General features: G+C 45.0%; 1 protein-coding gene across 2 annotated transcripts in view; it reads right to left on the bottom strand.

Moving 5' to 3' along the window:
- LOC141112687 (mixed lineage kinase domain-like protein) overlaps positions 1–18,304 on the bottom strand; it is a 74,423-nt gene that overhangs the window by 36,523 nt on the left and 19,596 nt on the right. For both annotated transcript variants that reach the window (XM_073605692.1, XM_073605691.1), the window contains 2 exons: positions 10,471–10,918; positions 7,579–7,647 (listed from right to left, as the gene is read on the bottom strand). In XM_073605692.1, the coding sequence (XP_073461793.1) occupies positions 7,579–7,647; positions 10,471–10,915 (514 nt within the window). In that variant the 5' untranslated portion in view covers positions 10,916–10,918. The remainder of the gene's footprint in view (positions 1–7,578; positions 7,648–10,470; positions 10,919–18,304) is intronic.

Raw genomic sequence — 18,304 nt, 5'->3', positions numbered from 1 at the left:
TGCAGGGCTCCCCTCCATTCTGCCGGCGCGTGCTGCTCAGCCTCCGAGACCTGCTGCTCCAGTGGCAGAGTCGCCTGGCCCTGGCTCAGCTCAGCTTGCCTTGCCGCCGCGGCCGCGCTCGATCGATTTGAAAATGACGCCGGGCGGCGGTATTACGTTACTGCGCATGCGCCGCCCGGCCGAGCGCGTACGAGCTTTCCCGAGCCCGGCCGGCTTCGGAACGGCGCATGCGCAGTTGCGTGGCCGGCTCGCGGCCATCATTTTTACGGGCACCGGTGCCCGTAACGGGCATTCACGGGCGCCCCGAAAAACGAGTCGTTTTTACGGGCTGCCCGTAAATCTACGGGCGGTTGGCAACACTGGTCATATTCAGTGATGAATCTCGAATCTGCATTGGGCAAGGTGATGATGCTGGAACTTTTGTTTGGTGCCGTTCAAATGAGATTTATGCAGATGACTGTCTGAAGAAAACATGCAAATTTCCACAGTCAATTATGATATGGGGCTGCATGTCAGGTAAAGGCACTGGGGAGATGGCTGTCATTAAATCTTCAATAAATGCACAGGTTTACATTGAAATTTTGGACATTTTTCTTATCCCATCTATTGAAAGGATGTTTGGGGATAATGAAATCATTTATCAAGATGATAATGCATCTTGCCATAGAGCAAAAACTGTGAAAAAATTCCTTGAAGAAAGACACATAAGGTCAATGTCATGGCCTGCAAACAGTCCGGATCTCAATCCAATTGAAAATCTGTGGTGGAAGTTAAAGAAAATGGTCCATGACAAGGATCCAACCTGCAAAGATGATTTGGCAACAGCAATCAGAGAAGGCTGGAGCCAAATTGATGAAGAATACTGTTTATCACTCATTAAGTCAATGCCTCAGAGACTGCAAGCAGTTATAAAAGCCAGAGGTGGTGCAACAAAGTACTAGTGATGTGTTGGAGTGTTATTTTGTTTGTTTGTTTTTCATGATTCCATAATTTTTTCCTCAGAGTTGAGTGATTCCGTAATTTATTCCCTGCGCTTGTTCTATAAATCTAACTGTTACTGGCCACCACAATTATTTTTCTTGATTTCTTTTAGTGTTTCTTAAAGCCAAAAAGTTGCCATTTGAAATGCCTTTAGTTTTTGGCCATGTCTGTGATCTGCTTTTTTTCTACAACAATAAACAACTGAAGGAACATCCTCAGGGACTGGTGATTCTATAATTTTTGCCAGGGGTTGTATACTCATCTATTGTCTGTACTAAGGGATAACTTCAGCCAAAAAAACTGCAGACAAAACTTTGCTTGCTGCCCCAATGATGGGAAATTTCCCCAGTGTGGACACAGACAGCAGTAAAAAACTACAAAATAACCGGACCGGGACCAAAAACCACAATAGAGACAACGAGCAAGGACTGAGTCATGAAACCAGGACAAAGATAGAAAACCAGTATAGAGGCGGGAAATTAGGACAAAGACAGGAAATTGGAACAGGGACTGGGATCGAGGACAGAGACAGCAAGTCAGGACAGAGACAGCAAACAAGAACAGAGACGGAAAATCAGAACAAAAACAAGAAACTATGAGAAAGACCGGAAACCAGGACAGAGACAGGATACAAAACCAGGGCAGGTAAGCAAATCAGGAAAGTGTCAGGAAAGCAGGAATAAGACAGTAAATCAGGACAGAGACAGGAAAGCAGGATTAAGACAGTAAACCAGGACAGACACAGCATACAAAGACAAAGATAAAAAAAACAGGACAGGTAAGTAAATCAGGACAGAGACAGGAAACCAGAACAGAGAGAAGAAACTAGACCAGAAATAGGAAACCAGGACAGAGAAAGGATACAACGACAGAGATAGAAAACCAGGACAGGTAAAGAAATCAGGACAGAGACAGGAAACCAGGACTAAGACAGTAAATCAAGACAGAGACAGAAAACTAGTACAGTAATAGGAAACCATGACTGAGAAAGGAAATCAGGACAAAGACATGAAAACAAGGACAGAGAAAGGATAAAAAGACAGAGATAGAAAACCAGGACAGGTAAGGAAATCAGGACAGAGACAGAGAATCATAACAGGGGCAAGAAACTAGTAGCAAAACAGGAAGCTAGGAATAAGACAGGAAACCAGGACAGAGACAGGAAGTGAGACTAGAGATAGGAAATCAGGACAGAGACTACACATGACAGTGTTCTGGTTATTGGTTGCTTAGGAACTGAGTGTTGCATTGTGTGGGGGGTGTCATATGATCCTCAATACATGGAAGTACTAGAACTTTCTCTGACCTCAGGCTGCAGTTTGAGGCAGTGGTTGAGTGAATGAAAGGTGAGTGAATCCTTCTAAAGGTCCCTACAGTAAAGTGACCCACAATCGGCAAAGTGCAGGTTCAGTTTAAAGCGAATGTTATCAGAGACATACTGAGCCATCAGGAAGATATGACCTCATTGGTAGCAGCACTGTTTTGTTCTGTGAATTTCAGTACAGCCCAGGAGGACCCTATGACCAAAACTAGAGCTGATATGGCCCTTGAGGCCACCCATCTAACGTTGTGATCAGTAGGGATGCAAGGGGAGCCAGAAGGGCCTTTCCTTCAATTAAGAACCTAATGACTCAAGTGTTAATGTCTCCATTTATTAATAGACCCTGCAAGAGTCTAATTGAACCTTTACAATGCATGTAACACACATAGAGGAACCCTTTAAATAGCTTTCCGGTCTCAGTGAACCCCTACCAAAAATTACTATATCTACAACTCATAATACATTAGTGTGATGGTCAGTGGGAAGTATTACCCCCTTACAGAAACCCCAGAAGAGAAGGTTTGGGGCCACTCTGTGCAAAACCATTACACAGAGCAGGTAAATCCACTATATGTCCCATCATCCTCCTCTAGTCTCTTCTGATTGGCCCCTCCAGGAGGGGGGGGGGAGCGAATGGCGAGCCGGGGATTACACAGAGCCCACAGCTCTCTCCCCTGTCTCCTGTCTCAGCACAACCACTCCAAACCCCAATGTGGTGGTTGTAAGGGGGAAGGTAGGGTTGCCACCTCATCCCTTTAAAACCAAACACATGTTAATTACACAGGTTCTGTAGCTGATTAAGTTGGTAATTAAACTCACTTGGTGCCTTATCTGCATTAAATTAGCCTCAGAACCTGTGTAATTCATATGTGTTCGGGTTTAAAGGGATGAGGTGGCAACCCTAGGGGAAGGTATGGGAGGAGATTGGTGCAGAGCCGGCAAAGCACCCGGCTACACTGAGATGCAAGAACTTTCGTGTACGTACAGGAATGACATCACTGTAGCTAAGCCAATTAAAGCAGTCAGAGATTGATACCCAGAAGCAGACCGGCCAAAGATGTTGACAGCCTGCAGGGAGCTCCGGGACAGTGCAGCACTGGAGAGAAGGAAGGTAAGTATAGTTCCACTTTAACCAGGGCGCTATGGAACCCTAGGGTTCCACCTGAGATTGCTAGGGGTTCCTTAAGCAGTGAACAGCAGTGGAGTGTTTTCCCACCTACACCGACCACCAAGGAAGGGGGCAATTTTCAACTAACCACGAATTCTACACTGACCATTAATGTCAGGGGAACCACAATTTTTATTGTCTGTTTTTCTTTTCTGCAGTTATTAAGCATTTCAAGAAAATTACTGAAAATACGTTTTGTAAAGGGTTAGGAAAATTATCTGCCCTGGGTGACAAATACACATTCTTTATTTCCAAATTTTCTTTAACTTCTCGTTCATGCTGTTGTACTATAGTTACATATACAGTGGGGACGGAAAGTATTCAGACCCCCTTAAATTTTTCACTCTTTTTTATATTGCAGCCATTTGCTAAAATCATTAAAGTTCTTTTTTTTGTTCCTCATTAATGTACACACAGCACCCCATATTGACAGAAAAACACAGAATTGTTGACATTTTTGCAGATTTATTAAAAAAGAAAAACTAAAATATCACATGGTCCTAAGTATTCAGACCCTTTGCTCAGTATTTAGTAGAACCACCCTTTTGATCTAATATAGCCATGAGTCTTTTTGGGAAATATGCAACAAGTTTTTCACACATGGATTTGGGGATCCTCTGCCATTCCTCCTTGCAGATCCTCTCCAGTTCTGTCAGGTTGGATGGTAAACGTTGGTGGACAGCCATATTTAGGTTTCTCCAGAGATGCTCAATTGGGTTTAAGTCAGGGCTCTGGCTGGGCCATTCAAGAACAGTCACAGAGTTGTCGTGAAGCCACTCCTTCGTTATTTTAGCTGTGTGCTTAGGGTCATTGTCTTGTTGGAAGGTAAACCTTCGGCCCAGTCTGAGGTCCTGAGCACTCTGGAGAAGGTTTCCGTCCAGGATATCCCTGTACTTGGCCGCATTTATCTTTTCCTCGATTGCAGCCAGTCGTCCTGTCCCTGCAGCTGAAAAACACCCCCACAGCATGATGCTGCCACCACTATGCTTCACTGTTGGGACTGTATTGGACAGGTGATGAGCAGTGCCTGTTTTTCTCCACACTTACCACTTAGAATTAAGGCCAAAAAGTTCTATCTTGGTCTCATCAGACCAAAGAATCTTATTTCTCACCATCTTGGAGTCCTTCAGGTGCTTTTTAGCAAACTCCATGCGGGCTTTCATGTGTCTTGCACTGAGGAGAGGCTTCCGTCCAGCCACTCTGCCATAAAGCCCCGACTGGTGGAGGGCTGCAGTGATGGTTGACTTTCTACAACTTTCTCCCATCTCCCCACTGCATCTCTAGAGCTCAGCCACAGTGATCTTTGGGTTCTTCTTGACCTCTCTCACCAAGGCTCTTCTCCCCCGATAGCTCAGTTTAGCCGGACAGCCAGCTCTAGAAAGCGTGCTGGTCGTCCCAAACGTCTTCCATTTAAGGATTATGGAGGCCACTGTGCTCTTATGAACCTTAAGTGCAGCAGAATTTTTTTTGTAACCTTGGCCAGATCTGTGCTTTACCACAATTCTGTCTCTGAGCTCTTTAGGCAGTTCCTTTGACCTCATGATTCTCATTTGCTCTGACATGCACTGTGAACTGTAAGGTCTTATATAGACAGGTGTGTGGCTTTCCTAATCAAGTCCAATCAGTATAATCAAACACAGATGGACTCAAATGAAGGTGTAGAACCATCTCAAGGATGATCAGAAGAAATGGACAGCACCTGAGTTAAATATATGAGTGTCACAGCAAAGGGTCTGAATACTTAGGACCATGTGATATTTCAGTTTTTCTTTTTTAATAAATCTGCAAAAATGTCAACAATTCTGTTTTTCTGTCAATGTGGGGTGCTGTGTGTACATTAATGAGGAAAAAAAATGAACTTAAAAGAGTGAAAAATTTAAGGGGGTCTGAATACTTTCCGTCCCCACTGTATAGCTACATAGTTGGTCTGGTTGAAAAAAGACACAAGTCCATCCAGTTCAACCAATAGAGGGAAAAAAATATATACAATCATAAATATACACAATCCTATACCCAAAGTTGATCCAGAGGAAGGCAATTACCCCCCAATTAAGCATGATACAGTTTGCTCCAGCGGAGGAAAAAAATTCCTTCCTGATCAGTGGCGGCTGGTGAAGTGATTGACTAAGCGCTAACATTTGCACGAAATGCGTCTACCTCTTTGTCCCCTGCTCCATCTGTTAACCACTTGTTATATGTAGCTTCAATAAAAGGATTTTTGGAAGTGCAGCCTTCTGGAATTATTTTTTCATGTGGCGGCTGGTAAAGTTTCAGGATAGAGGAGCGCCAGACCCCGCTCTTCCTTTTTGACCCCTCCCACTTCTCATAAGCCCCACCCCTTATATAAGCCACCCACTCCGTCCCCTGTAATCCACTTGCTTCCACCCATATAGTGTCAGGAGTATACAGCTCAGCATCACAGGGCAGAGTATACAGCTCAGCCTCACAGATCAGGGTATATAGGTCATCATTACAGATATGGTATATAGATCAGCATTACAGATATATAGGGTATATAGATCAGCAGCATCACATAAAGGGTATATAAATCAGCAGCTTCACATAAAGGGTATATGGATCAGCAGCTTTACATAAAGGGTATATAGATCAGCATCACATAAAGGGTGTATAAATCAGCATCACATAAAGGGTATATAGATCAGCATCACATAAAGGGTGTATAGATCAGCATCACATAAAGGGTGTATAGATCAGCATCACATAAAGAGTGTATATATCAGCAGCTTCACATAAAGGGTAAATAGATAAGCAGCTTCACATAAAGGGTATATAGATCAGCATCACATAAAGGGTGTATAGATCAGCATCACATAAAGGCTATATAGATCAGCATCACATAAAGGGTATATGGATCAGCATCACATAAAGGGTATATAGATCAGCATCACATAAAGGGTATATGGATCAGCATCACATAAAGGGTATATAGCTCAGCATCACATATAGGGTATATGGATCAGCATCACATAAAGGGTATATGGATCAGCATCACATAAAGGGTATATAGATCAGCATCACATAAAGGCTGTATAGATCAGCATCCCATAAACGGTATATTGATCAGCATCACATAAAGGGTATATAGATTAGCAGCATCACATATATACTGATCTCGCAGCACACTGTCAGCACCCCCACACCGGCTCGTGGGACACACTAATAGCACCCCCCCCCCCGCTCTCAGCACACTGATAGCACCTCCCCCCCTCCAACCGGCTCGCAGGACACACTGGGAGCACCACCAGCCAACCCCCCCCCCCCCAGCTTGCAGGACACACTGATAGCACCAAACCCCCCACCTCTCAGGGCTCGCAGGGCACATTGACAGCACCCCCTGTACTCAGTGGGAGGTCCGGCACTTACCAGGCTGTGGTGTCCTCTCCTCCTGCTGTGTCTCATTCAGTGGGCAGCAGGCAGCAGCAGCCCTGGCACTGCCCTGACACTTTGGCCAATTTGGAAGCAGGTCTTACTGTCCTGCCTCCTGATTGGCAGGGGGGCACTGTGGTGCGAAAATAGTGAAAATTCATTCGCTATGGTCACACAATTGGATGGGATCAGGGCGCACTTTCTGCGCCCCGAGCCCGCCCTTTTTTGAAGCCTATTAGAGCCTCTGGCTCTAATCAGGTGATTAAAAAAAAAACACCCCCTCCATAAGAGTCCATGTGTCTGGCGTCCTGAAAGGGGCCGGGCGCATGGATAGGGAGGCGGCGGCAGGGATGGGGGGGTGGCGCCTGTGCGCACACAATGCACGTGCCGCCACTATTCCTGATCATCAAAGGGACAATCAGATACTCCCTGGATCAACTTTACCTATAAATACTGTATATAGAGCTGCAGATATCATCCTTTTTAGCAGGGGTTCCCAAAAACCCTAAAATTTTTCCATTCCAAATGTTGAGAAAGGCTGGTCTAATATGATTGGCCCTTACCTTCTGCACACTCAATATTGTTCTTGCAAGAGATACTTTAAATAATTTTCACTCCTGTGAGCCTCCTTGGATATCAGAATCCCATTATAGCTGCCTCAGATGTCCCAATGGGTTTGAGATCAATGTTGGATGATATTATAATGATTTCTGATACTTACGCAACTCTATTATCTGCTGAACACCGTGATCTACCTGGTCCACCTTATCACCAACAGATCTCATCTGACCTGTATAAAAACAGAACATCATTCTCACATAAGACTTTAGATATAGCATAGGTGTGAGCTAAACTGTCTTGTCGAATTTGAATCATAAATGTACTCATAGACGTAATGCTGCTGAGTCAATGGGGAAGGCAAATAGATAGAAGTTTAAAGAAGTTTTAGGAGTTTTTTTTTTTTAACTCTTTAGTGTTTTTTTACTCTGGGATAAGGTCTATAGAATGAATACATTTGTGTAATAACTGGACATACACTTTAATAGATGGATGTTGTTTTTGTTAGGCCTCGTGTACATTACTGCTGCTAAACGGACAAAGCAGTTGGGCATTTTTTTGCAACTGCTCCTGAACTCTCCTCTATGTTATCTCATCAGTACATGTACACAGGGTCATTTACAGTCCTTTCTAGGCAGTTGAGTTTAGAGGCTTTTTTTGGAAAGCAAAAAAATGAGTTCAGACGCTGAGTTTAGAGGCATTTCAAGCGCCAAACGCTTCTAAACGCAAACGTGGCAAAACGCCGCTAAGTGCGGCAAAACGGATGTTTTAAAGGTGGGTTACTATCTGTCAAGTTAAATCCTTCAGGGGAGGTTGTAAAAACGTCCCGTGTACATTAAGCCTAAGACATGTGCATGGCGGTGATTTTTGTTTTGTTTCATTTTGGATGTATTCGTTAATTGAAGAATTTTGTTTTGTCACATTTGTTATATTGAACAAATTTATTTTCAGCATTCCTTTCGTATATTTGTTTGTATCAGAAGCATTCGATAATCCGATCCAAATTCATTGTGATGAATGTCAAAAGTAAATAAAAACACCAACATAGTTTTTGACAAGTCCTTTATTAAAAAAAAAAAGCCCAGAAATACATGTCCCCTGAAGTGGATCCAACATGAATCACATTGAATGCCGATCCACACGAAAAAACAAAAACAAAAAAAAAACCTGCCGCTCACCGAACACAACGCGTCCTGTCCAGAGACACTCGCCAAATGACAGGCAAACATGGGGGCAGGGTCACCCGAAGACTGTAGGAAATACCGCTGACAGCAGATGAGTCATGGTTGTTAGGGATGCAGCGGCCCCCCACTCCTTAAAGAGGGAGTCCACCTAAAAAAAAAATATTAAAACCCAGCAGCTACAAATACTGCAGCTGCTGACTTTTAATAAATGGCCACTTACCTGTCCCAGGGTCCAGCGATGTCGGCAGCCGACGCCGATCACACGCTCGACTCTCGGCAGCTGCTGCCGCCATCCTAGGTGAGGGAATCAGGAAGTGAAGCGTTGCGGCTTCACTTCTCGGTTCCCTACTGCGCATGCGCAAGTCGCGCTGCGCATCGTAACTGGTCCCCGCTATCTCCTGGGACCTGTGTGTTTCCCAGGAGACAGCGCGAAGAGACAGGAAGAGGCGTAGACTCCCGTGGGAGTCTATGCCAGGAAGTGGGTGCAAATACCTGTCTTAGACAGGTATCTGCACCCCCCTCCCCCCTGAAAGGTGCCAAATGTGACACCGGAGGGGGGGAGGGTTCCGAAAAGCAGAAGTTCCATTTTTGTGTGGAACTCCACTTTAACAACCAGCTAGCCACAATTAATTTGATATGTACAGTATTGAACACATTTTAAAAATCCGAATGAAACAAATGCATTCATTTTTTTTCGTTAGAACTTTTTTCAGATCCCTTTCCATTCATTTCTACATCCATTCAAAAATTCGAATACATCCGAAAATGAAATTTTGTTCCGAAAAACAAATCGAAACGAAACAAATTGCACATGTCTAGTGTTTATACACAACATCCATTTATAGTAATCTCATGTTAAGTGGGAACATTGGTAAGTCATCATCTTCTAATCGATGGACTGGTTGTACCCAAGTTGATTGATGGATCGACTTGGGTACAACCATCCTGCCCATAGATGGATTAAATCTTGGTTGGTCCCTGCTGAATTGGCCAAATTTCAATCCATCTATGGCTGGATTTTAATCAGCATTGGGTGATAATGGTGGCGTGCCTTTGTCTTAAATAAACAGAGAGTGCTTTGGACTCGAAAAAATTGTGATTTATTGTTTTTTTTTTTTTTTTGCTCTTTTTAGGCTGTTTTTTTGAGGGGCAGCTTCAAATTGTGAGCATTTAATTTTTTGCAAGGCACTGCATTACATAGGTTGAAAAAAGACACAAGTCCATCTAGCTCAACCAATTAAAGAGAAAAAAAAAAACATACAATCCCAAATAAACAAAATCCCATACCCACAGTTAATCCAGAGGAAGGCAAAAAAACCCCAGCAAAACATATTCTAATTTCCTACAGCAGGGGGAAAAAATTCTTCCTGATCCCCCGAGAGACAATCAGATATTCCCTGGATCAACTTTACCTATAAATCTTAGTATCCAGTTATATTATGTACATTTAGGAAATAATACAGGCATTTTGCATTTTTTTAAAGCAATCTACTGAGCTGGGCAGAACCAGCTCTTGAGGGAGTCTATTCCACATTTTCACAGCTCTAATTGTGAAGAAACCTTTCCATATTTGGAGATTCATTTTATTTTATTCTAGTGCCCCCTTGTCCTCTGTGATGACTTTAAAGTGAATAACTCAACACCAAGTTCACTAGAAATTAATTAGAAATTAGAGAAGAGTTTTGCATTTTTTTTTTAACTATTCACTGAACTCAAGCTCATTTCTCCTGCAGAGCCCCACTAAGCATTATTGCATCTGATATGGTTGAACAGCATAACTACAATATCATTTTTACTACTGGTAATGCTTTTATTAGTCAGTCATTCCCATCCTCCAATTGTCACTTTCAGAGTTGGGACATCGTACTTACTCATCAAACCGTGAATAGCTGCTTTGATATCCCCCCATATGGATTCTTTGAACGCCTGGAGAAACTTTTCTCTCTCTTCCACCTTCAGAAGGATTTGTAAGGCTTCCGCGGTCTCACTTAGTTGATCGTTGATATGACAAAACTTTCTGTAGCTGCCAAGAGCCAGGGAATACTTTTTCCACCAACTACTTGTAGTATAGGTCTCCATCCATTCTTTGGCCCTCTCAAGGTTGGTTTTGAATGCCGTCAACGTGTCTTCCATGTCCCTTGTTTTCTTAGGATCATTCTCTAGCTTTTTTAAAGGATTCATAAGCAGCTCGATTCTCTTTTTTAGACGTTCACTTAGCCTCTTGTTGGTTTTGGCTTGTTCGTGTAGTTTGTAGATGTAGTTAGCGGCAGCAAAGATGTTTTTCAACACTGACGTGGCCATGTTAAGTCCCGCCATTTCCTAATAGACACACACAGAAAAAATATCAGGGAGAGGTGAGGCTTATTTCCTGTGTTTTCCAAACTAAATTACAAAAAATGAGTCACACTGGAGCCATTTCAGTATTTTGAGTCAGTAACAGCTAATGAGGTGTTCAGATCTACCTGACATTTTTGTGACCTTTGTATTTGCTCTAGTTCAGGAACTTAGAAAGTACTGAGACTGCGAGACAAATAGCATTGTTGGAAGGAGGTCTGTCTGCAACGTAGCTCAACTATTTCTCTCGTAATAGGCCCAACACAAATAAATCACCAGAAAAATAAAAGTTAAGGGTAGAAAGTGAAGAAGGCATTAATTAGAGCTGATTAGGGTAAACAAGCGGTTAATAAAAGTAACTAGGAATACATTTTATGTGAAAAAAGTGTAATCAGTTATTTATACTCTGTTCACTGAAACAATGTCTAAACACAATGCCGCGCATTATTTCTACATTTAGACCATTGAGCTGTGCTCTATCATCATCTCACATCAGGTTTTGCAGCATGACATCATCGGCTCCTCCCTACGCGTTACCTCACCAAAGTCACGTGACCTGTAAAGTAACGCGTAGGGAGGAGCCGATGACATCATGCTGCAAAACTGGAAGTGAGTGGGCCGCCATCTTGTGAGTGGCCATAAATACAGTCCCTTAAGGGGAAACTGTTTTTTTTTTTACTGTGGTGCACCAGATTTGTGTACAAATAAATGTGAGTGATATTTTAATCATTTTATTAAAATATTTGAGGGAAATGCAAAAACACTATGATGAATTTTTTTTTTGAGCCTCAAATGAAAACATTTTCCAAAGAGCAATGAGAATGAATGTGGATTGAAATGGGAGACCAGTCATGACTATACCAACCCTGGTTTAAAGAGGAATGCGCATTGGACCTAAAATTTTTTTAGGTTACATATAGAAGGTGAGGGCCATTTGTATGTTGGTGATGATATTTGCACAGTGTATGGTGATTTGTAGCACGATTGTATTGGAAGATATTAAAACATGTATCAATACTAACAAAGTGCAAATAAGGACACAACACAAATATTTGGTTTTATAGCACATCACAGTTAAAAGTTTAAAAGTACAAATACTGCACAGCACTGTTTAAAGTGTATGTCCACCCTAAAATGAAAATCCCTGCATCCATGGGCGTCCGCATGAACTTTTTTCAGGGGGGGCAACATTTTAAGGTCCCCATGCTCCTCCCCTTTTTTACAATGTCATGAAAGGGAGGGGCTTAGTCATTATCACATATGCCCATAAAGCTGCTATTGTGCCCTTATAGATGCTGTTGTGCCCATATAGTTGCTATTGTGCATCTATATGGGCTCCAACTCCCCCATTAGCTCAGAGTTCTCTTATATCAGCCCCCCCTTAAAAACCACTATTAGATCAGGAACCCCCCCCCCCATCAGTGTCCCCTGCCCCTAAAGACCCCCATTAGATTGGAGTTGGAGGCGGAGCAAAGCTGCTCTACTGTAGTGCTATTTTCCTTTCTTCCCTCCATTGTGTGGGGGGGCTTGGGGAGAAGGCAAAGTAGAGGCAGGTGCTGCATCCCTGTGCCCAGTGTGTCGGCAAGACACAGGAATCAAGACACTGAGGTGGAAAAGAGGTGGGGGAGGGAGGTGAGAAAGGGGAAGGTGAGAGAGAGGAGCAGGTGGGGAGGGTGAGAGAAAGGGGGGGGGGAGGCAGAAGAGAGAGGGGGTGAGAGAGAGTGAGGGGGTGGGGTGTGTGTGAGAGAGAGAAGGGTGAGAGAGAGGAGGAGGAGAGAGAGTGAGGGGGTGGGGTGTGTGTGTGAGAGAGAGAGAGAGGAGAGAGAGGGGGTGGGGTGTGTGTAAGAGAGAGAGGGGGTGAGAGAGAGAGGAGAGTAAGAGTGGGGCTGAGAGAGAAGGGATGTGAGAGGGGAGGGTGGCTGACAGAGAGGGGGTGGCTTACAGCGGGGAAGGGCTGACAGGGGGGGCTGACAGAGAGGAGGTGGCTGACAGAGGGTGGATGGCTAACAGGGGTGGGTGGCTGACAGAGGGGGGGTGGCTGACAGAGAGGGGGCTGGCTGACAGAGGGGGTGTGGCTGACAGAGTGGAGGGGCTGGCAGACAGAGGGTGAGGGAGCAGATGAGAGAGTTATCCTTATGGCCCGTACACACGATCCGAATATCGTACGAAAACGGTCGTCCGAGGAAGGATCGTACGATATTCGGATCGTGTGTACACTACTTTCGACTGCCGATCACGACCATTCATCCGATATTATTCGATCAGACATAGCCGAAAATTTTCCTCGTACGATTCCAGATCGTACGATTTTCGTTTAGTCAGTATAGTTGTCGTCCGAAAATCCAATACAAATACATTACAACACGTGACATTATTTAGCTATTCAATTTCTACTTGCGACTATTAAGCGAGAACAATCGTACGATCAGTCATACGATATTCGGATCACGGGCCATAAGTCAGGTGACACACAGCACGCGCCAGGCAGAGAGGCTGGACTCCAGGAGCAAGCAGGCGCAATAACACGCAGTCCAGCCCCGCCTCCACATGTGACCAGCTCCACCTGGCCAATCACAGACCCTTATGTCTGCCGCCCGCACATGACCTATTTGGCCAATCACAGGGTGCCCGCTGCCCATCACTAAGCTGGGCTCGGAGCACACCAGGCCAGCAGTGTGTGACATAGATGCGGACATGGGATGCTCCCTTGTAGATGTTGCGGCCGGTGCCACTGCCACCTTGCTGATTCCCTTGCCCCCCCTTGCGGACGCCCATGCCTACCACCTTGTTGCGGCTGGTGCCGCTGTCACCTTGCCGATTCCCTCGCCCCCCCTCGTGGACGCCCATGCCTGCATCTATGGACACCTGCAATCTAACACTAACCTATCTAGCCCTGTAAAGAAGAAATCAGTATACATAACTTTTTTGAAGCCGATCCAACCCGATCTCCAGCAGCGGAAGCTCTGCAGAGGACACAGCTGACAAGGGCTGTGAAATTAATGGGGTGTGACGTCACACATAGAGATACTATAGGGTTTCCGTTGTCGAACATGTCCTCTGCAACCGTCTCCACAGTGAAGCCGCGGCTGACAGCTCTGCGTGGGATTGGGTCAGGTCGGCTTCAAAAAAGGTGTATATACTGGTTTCTTCTTTACAGGGTTAGATATGTTAGTGTTAGATTGTCGATGTCTGTAGATGCAGGGATTTTAGTGTTAGGGTGGACTTCTACTTTAAAGCGGAGTTCCAGGCTATTTTTAGTTTATTAAAAGTCAGCAGCTACAAAAAGTATAGCTGCTGACTTTTAATAAACCGGCACTCACCTGCCCCACGGCCCAGGATGCGGCCACATGGAGCCCCGCTCCACTCCCCCTCCTCTCCACGGTGCCGTCATTGGGACTGTGGGTACCCGGCCGTGACAACTTGTGGCTTCCTGGCCGGGCGCGCACTGCGCATGCGCGAGTCGCGCTGCGCTCTCGGAGAGGACCGGCGATCTTCTGGGACCTATCACGTGTCCCAGAAGATGGTCTAGAGGGAGGGGCCGCCTAGGGGTAGAGGAGGAGTTGCCTAGGCGGCCTGAAGACTGAACAAGGAAGTGGGACAGGAAGTAAGTACCCACTCCCCCCCAAAAAAAATTACATGCCAAATGTGGCATGTAAGGGGGCGAGGAGTACTTAAAGTGGAAGTTCCATATTTGGGTGGAACTCCGCTTTAAGTATTATAACCTTTAGTGTCAGCAGTGGTAACCAATAAGAATAAGCACTGGGAGAGTAATTAGCACATAATTGCACTAGGGCCTTTTTGATTTTTTCATTAATATTTATACACAATGTTACTTTGTGTCTCTCTATCTCCTTTCTGGTCAATGTCGTCTATAAACAATGTTACTTTGTATATCTCTATTTCCTCTCTGATTAATATTCATAAATAGGGATGAGCTTCGTGTTCGAGTCGAACCCATGTTCGACTCGAACATCGGCTGTTCGATCGTTCGCTGAATTGCGAACGATATGGGCCGTTCGCTCCAAATTCGTGTGGCGCATCACGGCCCATAATTCACTGCGGCATCGAAGAGCATTGCTGGCTGATGATTGACCAAGCATGCACTATGACCCGCATGCTTGGCCAATCACAGCGCCGTCGGTAGAGAGAGCTGTAATTGGCCAAAGCCAGGGTGGCTTTGGCCAATTATGCCTCGGGGTTTAGAACACGCCCCACACTATATAAGGCCGCCTGCACGGCGGCCCTGTGTAGTGTGTTCCGGCGTGCTTAGTTAGAGAGAGAGAGAGAGAGAGAGAGACAGACAGACAGTGTCATTTCATTTGAGTTAGCTAGATTATGCAGGACAGTCAGTGAGTTAGCTGTACTTATAGTGTATTGTATATATATATATATATATATATATATATATATATATATATATGCATCCCAGGTGTTGCCTATATATATATATAGGTAGACTATTTACAGTTAGTGTAGTGCGTCCTGCTCACAGTGTTCAGCTAAAACTACAAGTTAGTGTAGTGAGACCTCTGCACAGTGTTCAGCTAAAGCTACAAGTTAGTGTGGTGCGTCCTGCTCACAGTGTTCAGCTAAAACTACAAGTTAGTGTAGTGCGACCTCTGCACAGTGTTCAGCTAAAACTACAAGTTAGTGTAGTGAGACCTCTGCACAGTGTTCAGCTAAAGCTACAAGTTAGTGTAGTGCGTCCTCCTCACAGTGTTCAAATAAAACTACAAGTTAGTGTAGTGCGACCTCTGCACAGTGTTCAGCTAAAGCTACAAGTTAGTGTAGTGCGTCCTGCTCACAGTGTTCAGCTAAAACTACAAGTTAGTGTAGTGAGACCTCTGCACAGTGTTCAGCTAAAGCTACAAGTTAGTGTAGTGTGCGTCCTGATCACAGTGTTCAGCTAAAACTACAAGTTAGTGTAGTGAGACCTCTGCACAGTGTTCAGCTAAAGCTACAAGTTAGTGTAGTGCGTCCTGCTCACAGTGTTCAGCTAAAACTACAAGTTAGTGTAGTGCGACCTCTGCACAGTGTTCAGCTAAAACTACAAGTTACTGTAGTGAGACCTCTGCACAGTGTTCAGCTAAAGCTACAAGTTAGTGTAGTGCGTCCTGCTCACAGTGTTCAGCTAAAACTACAAGTTAGTGTAGTGAGATCTCTGCTCAGTGTTCAGCTAAAGCTACAAGTTAGTGTAGTGCGTCCTGCTCACAGTGTACAGCTAAAACTACAAGTTAGTGTAGTGCGACCTCTGCACAGTGTTCAGCTAAAGCTACAAGTTAGTGTAGTGAGACCACTGCACAGTGTTCAGCTAAAGCTACAAGTTAGTGTAGTGCGTCCTGCTCACAGTGTTCAGCTAAAACTACAAGTTAGTGTAGTGAGACCTCTGCACAGTGTTCAGCTAAAGCTACAAGTTAGTGTAGTGCGTCCTGCTCACAGTGCTCAGCTAAAACTACAAGTTAGTGTAGTGAGACCTCTGCACAGTGTTCAGCTAAAGCTACAAGTTAGTGTAGTGCGTCCTGCTCACAGTGTTCAGCTAAAACTAAAGTTAGTGTAGTGCGACCCCTGCACATTGTTCAGCTAAAACTAAAAGTTAGTGTAGTGAGACCTCTGCACAGTGTTTAGCTAAAGCTACAAGTTAGTGTAGTGCGTCCTCCTCACAGTGTTCAGCTAAAACTACAAGTTAGTGTAGTGAGACCTCTGCACAGTGTTCAGCTAAAGCTACAAGTTAGTGTAGTGCGTCCTGCTCAGTGTTCAGCTAAAACTACAAGTTAGTGTAGTGAAACCTCTGCACAGTGTTCAGCTAATGCTACAAGTTAGTGTAGTGCATTCTGCTCACAGTGTTCAGCTAAAACTACAAGTTAGTGTAGTGCGACCTCTGCACATTGTTCAGCTAAAACTACAAGTTAGTGTAGTGCGACCTCTGCACAGTGTTCAGCTAAAGCTACAAGTTAGTATAGTGAGACCACTGCACAGTGTTCAGCTAAAACTACAAGTTAGTGTAGTGTGTCCTCCTCACAGTGTTCAGCTAAAACTATAAGTTAGTGTAGTGCGTCCTCCTCACAGTGTTCAGCTAAACCTACGAGTTATTTGTTTGCGAGCTCTGCACAGTGTTCACCTAAAGCTACCTGTAGAAGGTTGGTGGTGTTTTTCTGATCCTATCACTACCGCAGGCAGCTAAATAAGCTACAAGTTAGTTTTTTGCGAGCTCTGCACAGTGTTCAGCTAAAGCTACCTGTAGAAGGTTGGTGGTGTTCTCATACTACAGTTAGGCAGTTGATTTTGCTAGCTGCAGTATCAGTACATATATATATATCCCAGCTTAGTGCAGCTACAGGCCATTAGTATGTCTGGAAGGCCAACAAGGAGAGGCAGACAGTCACAAGCAAATAAAAGAGGGCAAGCAGGCTCTGTGTCTAGAGGCAACAGTGCTGATCGTGGAGACGGTGCATCCTCATCAGCACGTGGCCGTGGGACACGCTTGGCCTTTTTTTGGGCAGCTGGCCGTGTTGAGCCGCAACATGCAGAAGACTTGGTCCTCATCCTCCTCATCCTCTCTCACCCATGCTCAGGGTACTTTGTCTGGCAAAGCAGCGGCCTCTTCCCTCGGCTCAATGTCATCAGTGACTCCTTCCCTAGCCCCACCATGTCCTCCTGAGGAGTCTCTCGAACTGTTTGACCACAGTGTTGGGTACATGCTCCAGGAGGATGCCCAGCGTTTGGAAGGCTCTGATGATGATACTGAGCTAGATGAAGGCAGTAACGTGAGCACGGACAGAGGGGGTGCCCAAGAAGGACAGCAATCTGGCAGTCATGCTCCCCCTGCTGCAGCATACTGCTAGGTTTGCTCCAGTGATGAGGAGGGAGGGGATGATGAGGTCACTGACTCAACGTGGGTGCCTGATAGGAGAGAGGAGGAGGAGAAGGCGGCACATCACCAACAAGGCAGGATGCCCTCCAGGGGCCAGACTAAGGGCAGCACACTGACTGCATCACACCCCAAAGCTCCGCATGTGCAGAGCGCTGCAGTCTCTGCGCGTTATTAAAAAAGTTCTTTGGTGTGGGCCTTTTTTGAGACGAGTGCATCAGATCGCACCGCTGCTATTTGCAACATATGTCTCAAGCGTATCTCGCGTGGCCAAAACATCTCCCGCTTGGGCACCACATGCTTGACCAGACGTATGTTGACCTGCCATGCAGTTCGTTGGCAAGCGTATTTAAAAGACCCACACCAAAGAACAAAGAGGATCTCTCCTTGCTCCTCATCAGCTGAGATCTCCAACCCCACTATACCTTCAGTCCTCTCTGAGACCTGCACTGAGAGGAATGAAGGTGTTGAATTAGGTGTGTCACAGCCAAGTACTTGTGGGC

Source organism: Aquarana catesbeiana, linkage group LG11 (genome assembly GCF_042186555.1).
Source record: "Aquarana catesbeiana isolate 2022-GZ linkage group LG11, ASM4218655v1, whole genome shotgun sequence".
NCBI lineage: Eukaryota > Metazoa > Chordata > Amphibia > Anura > Ranidae > Aquarana > Aquarana catesbeiana.
The sequence above is the reverse complement of the archived record's forward strand: the minus strand, read 5'-3'. Positions and strand labels throughout refer to the sequence as shown.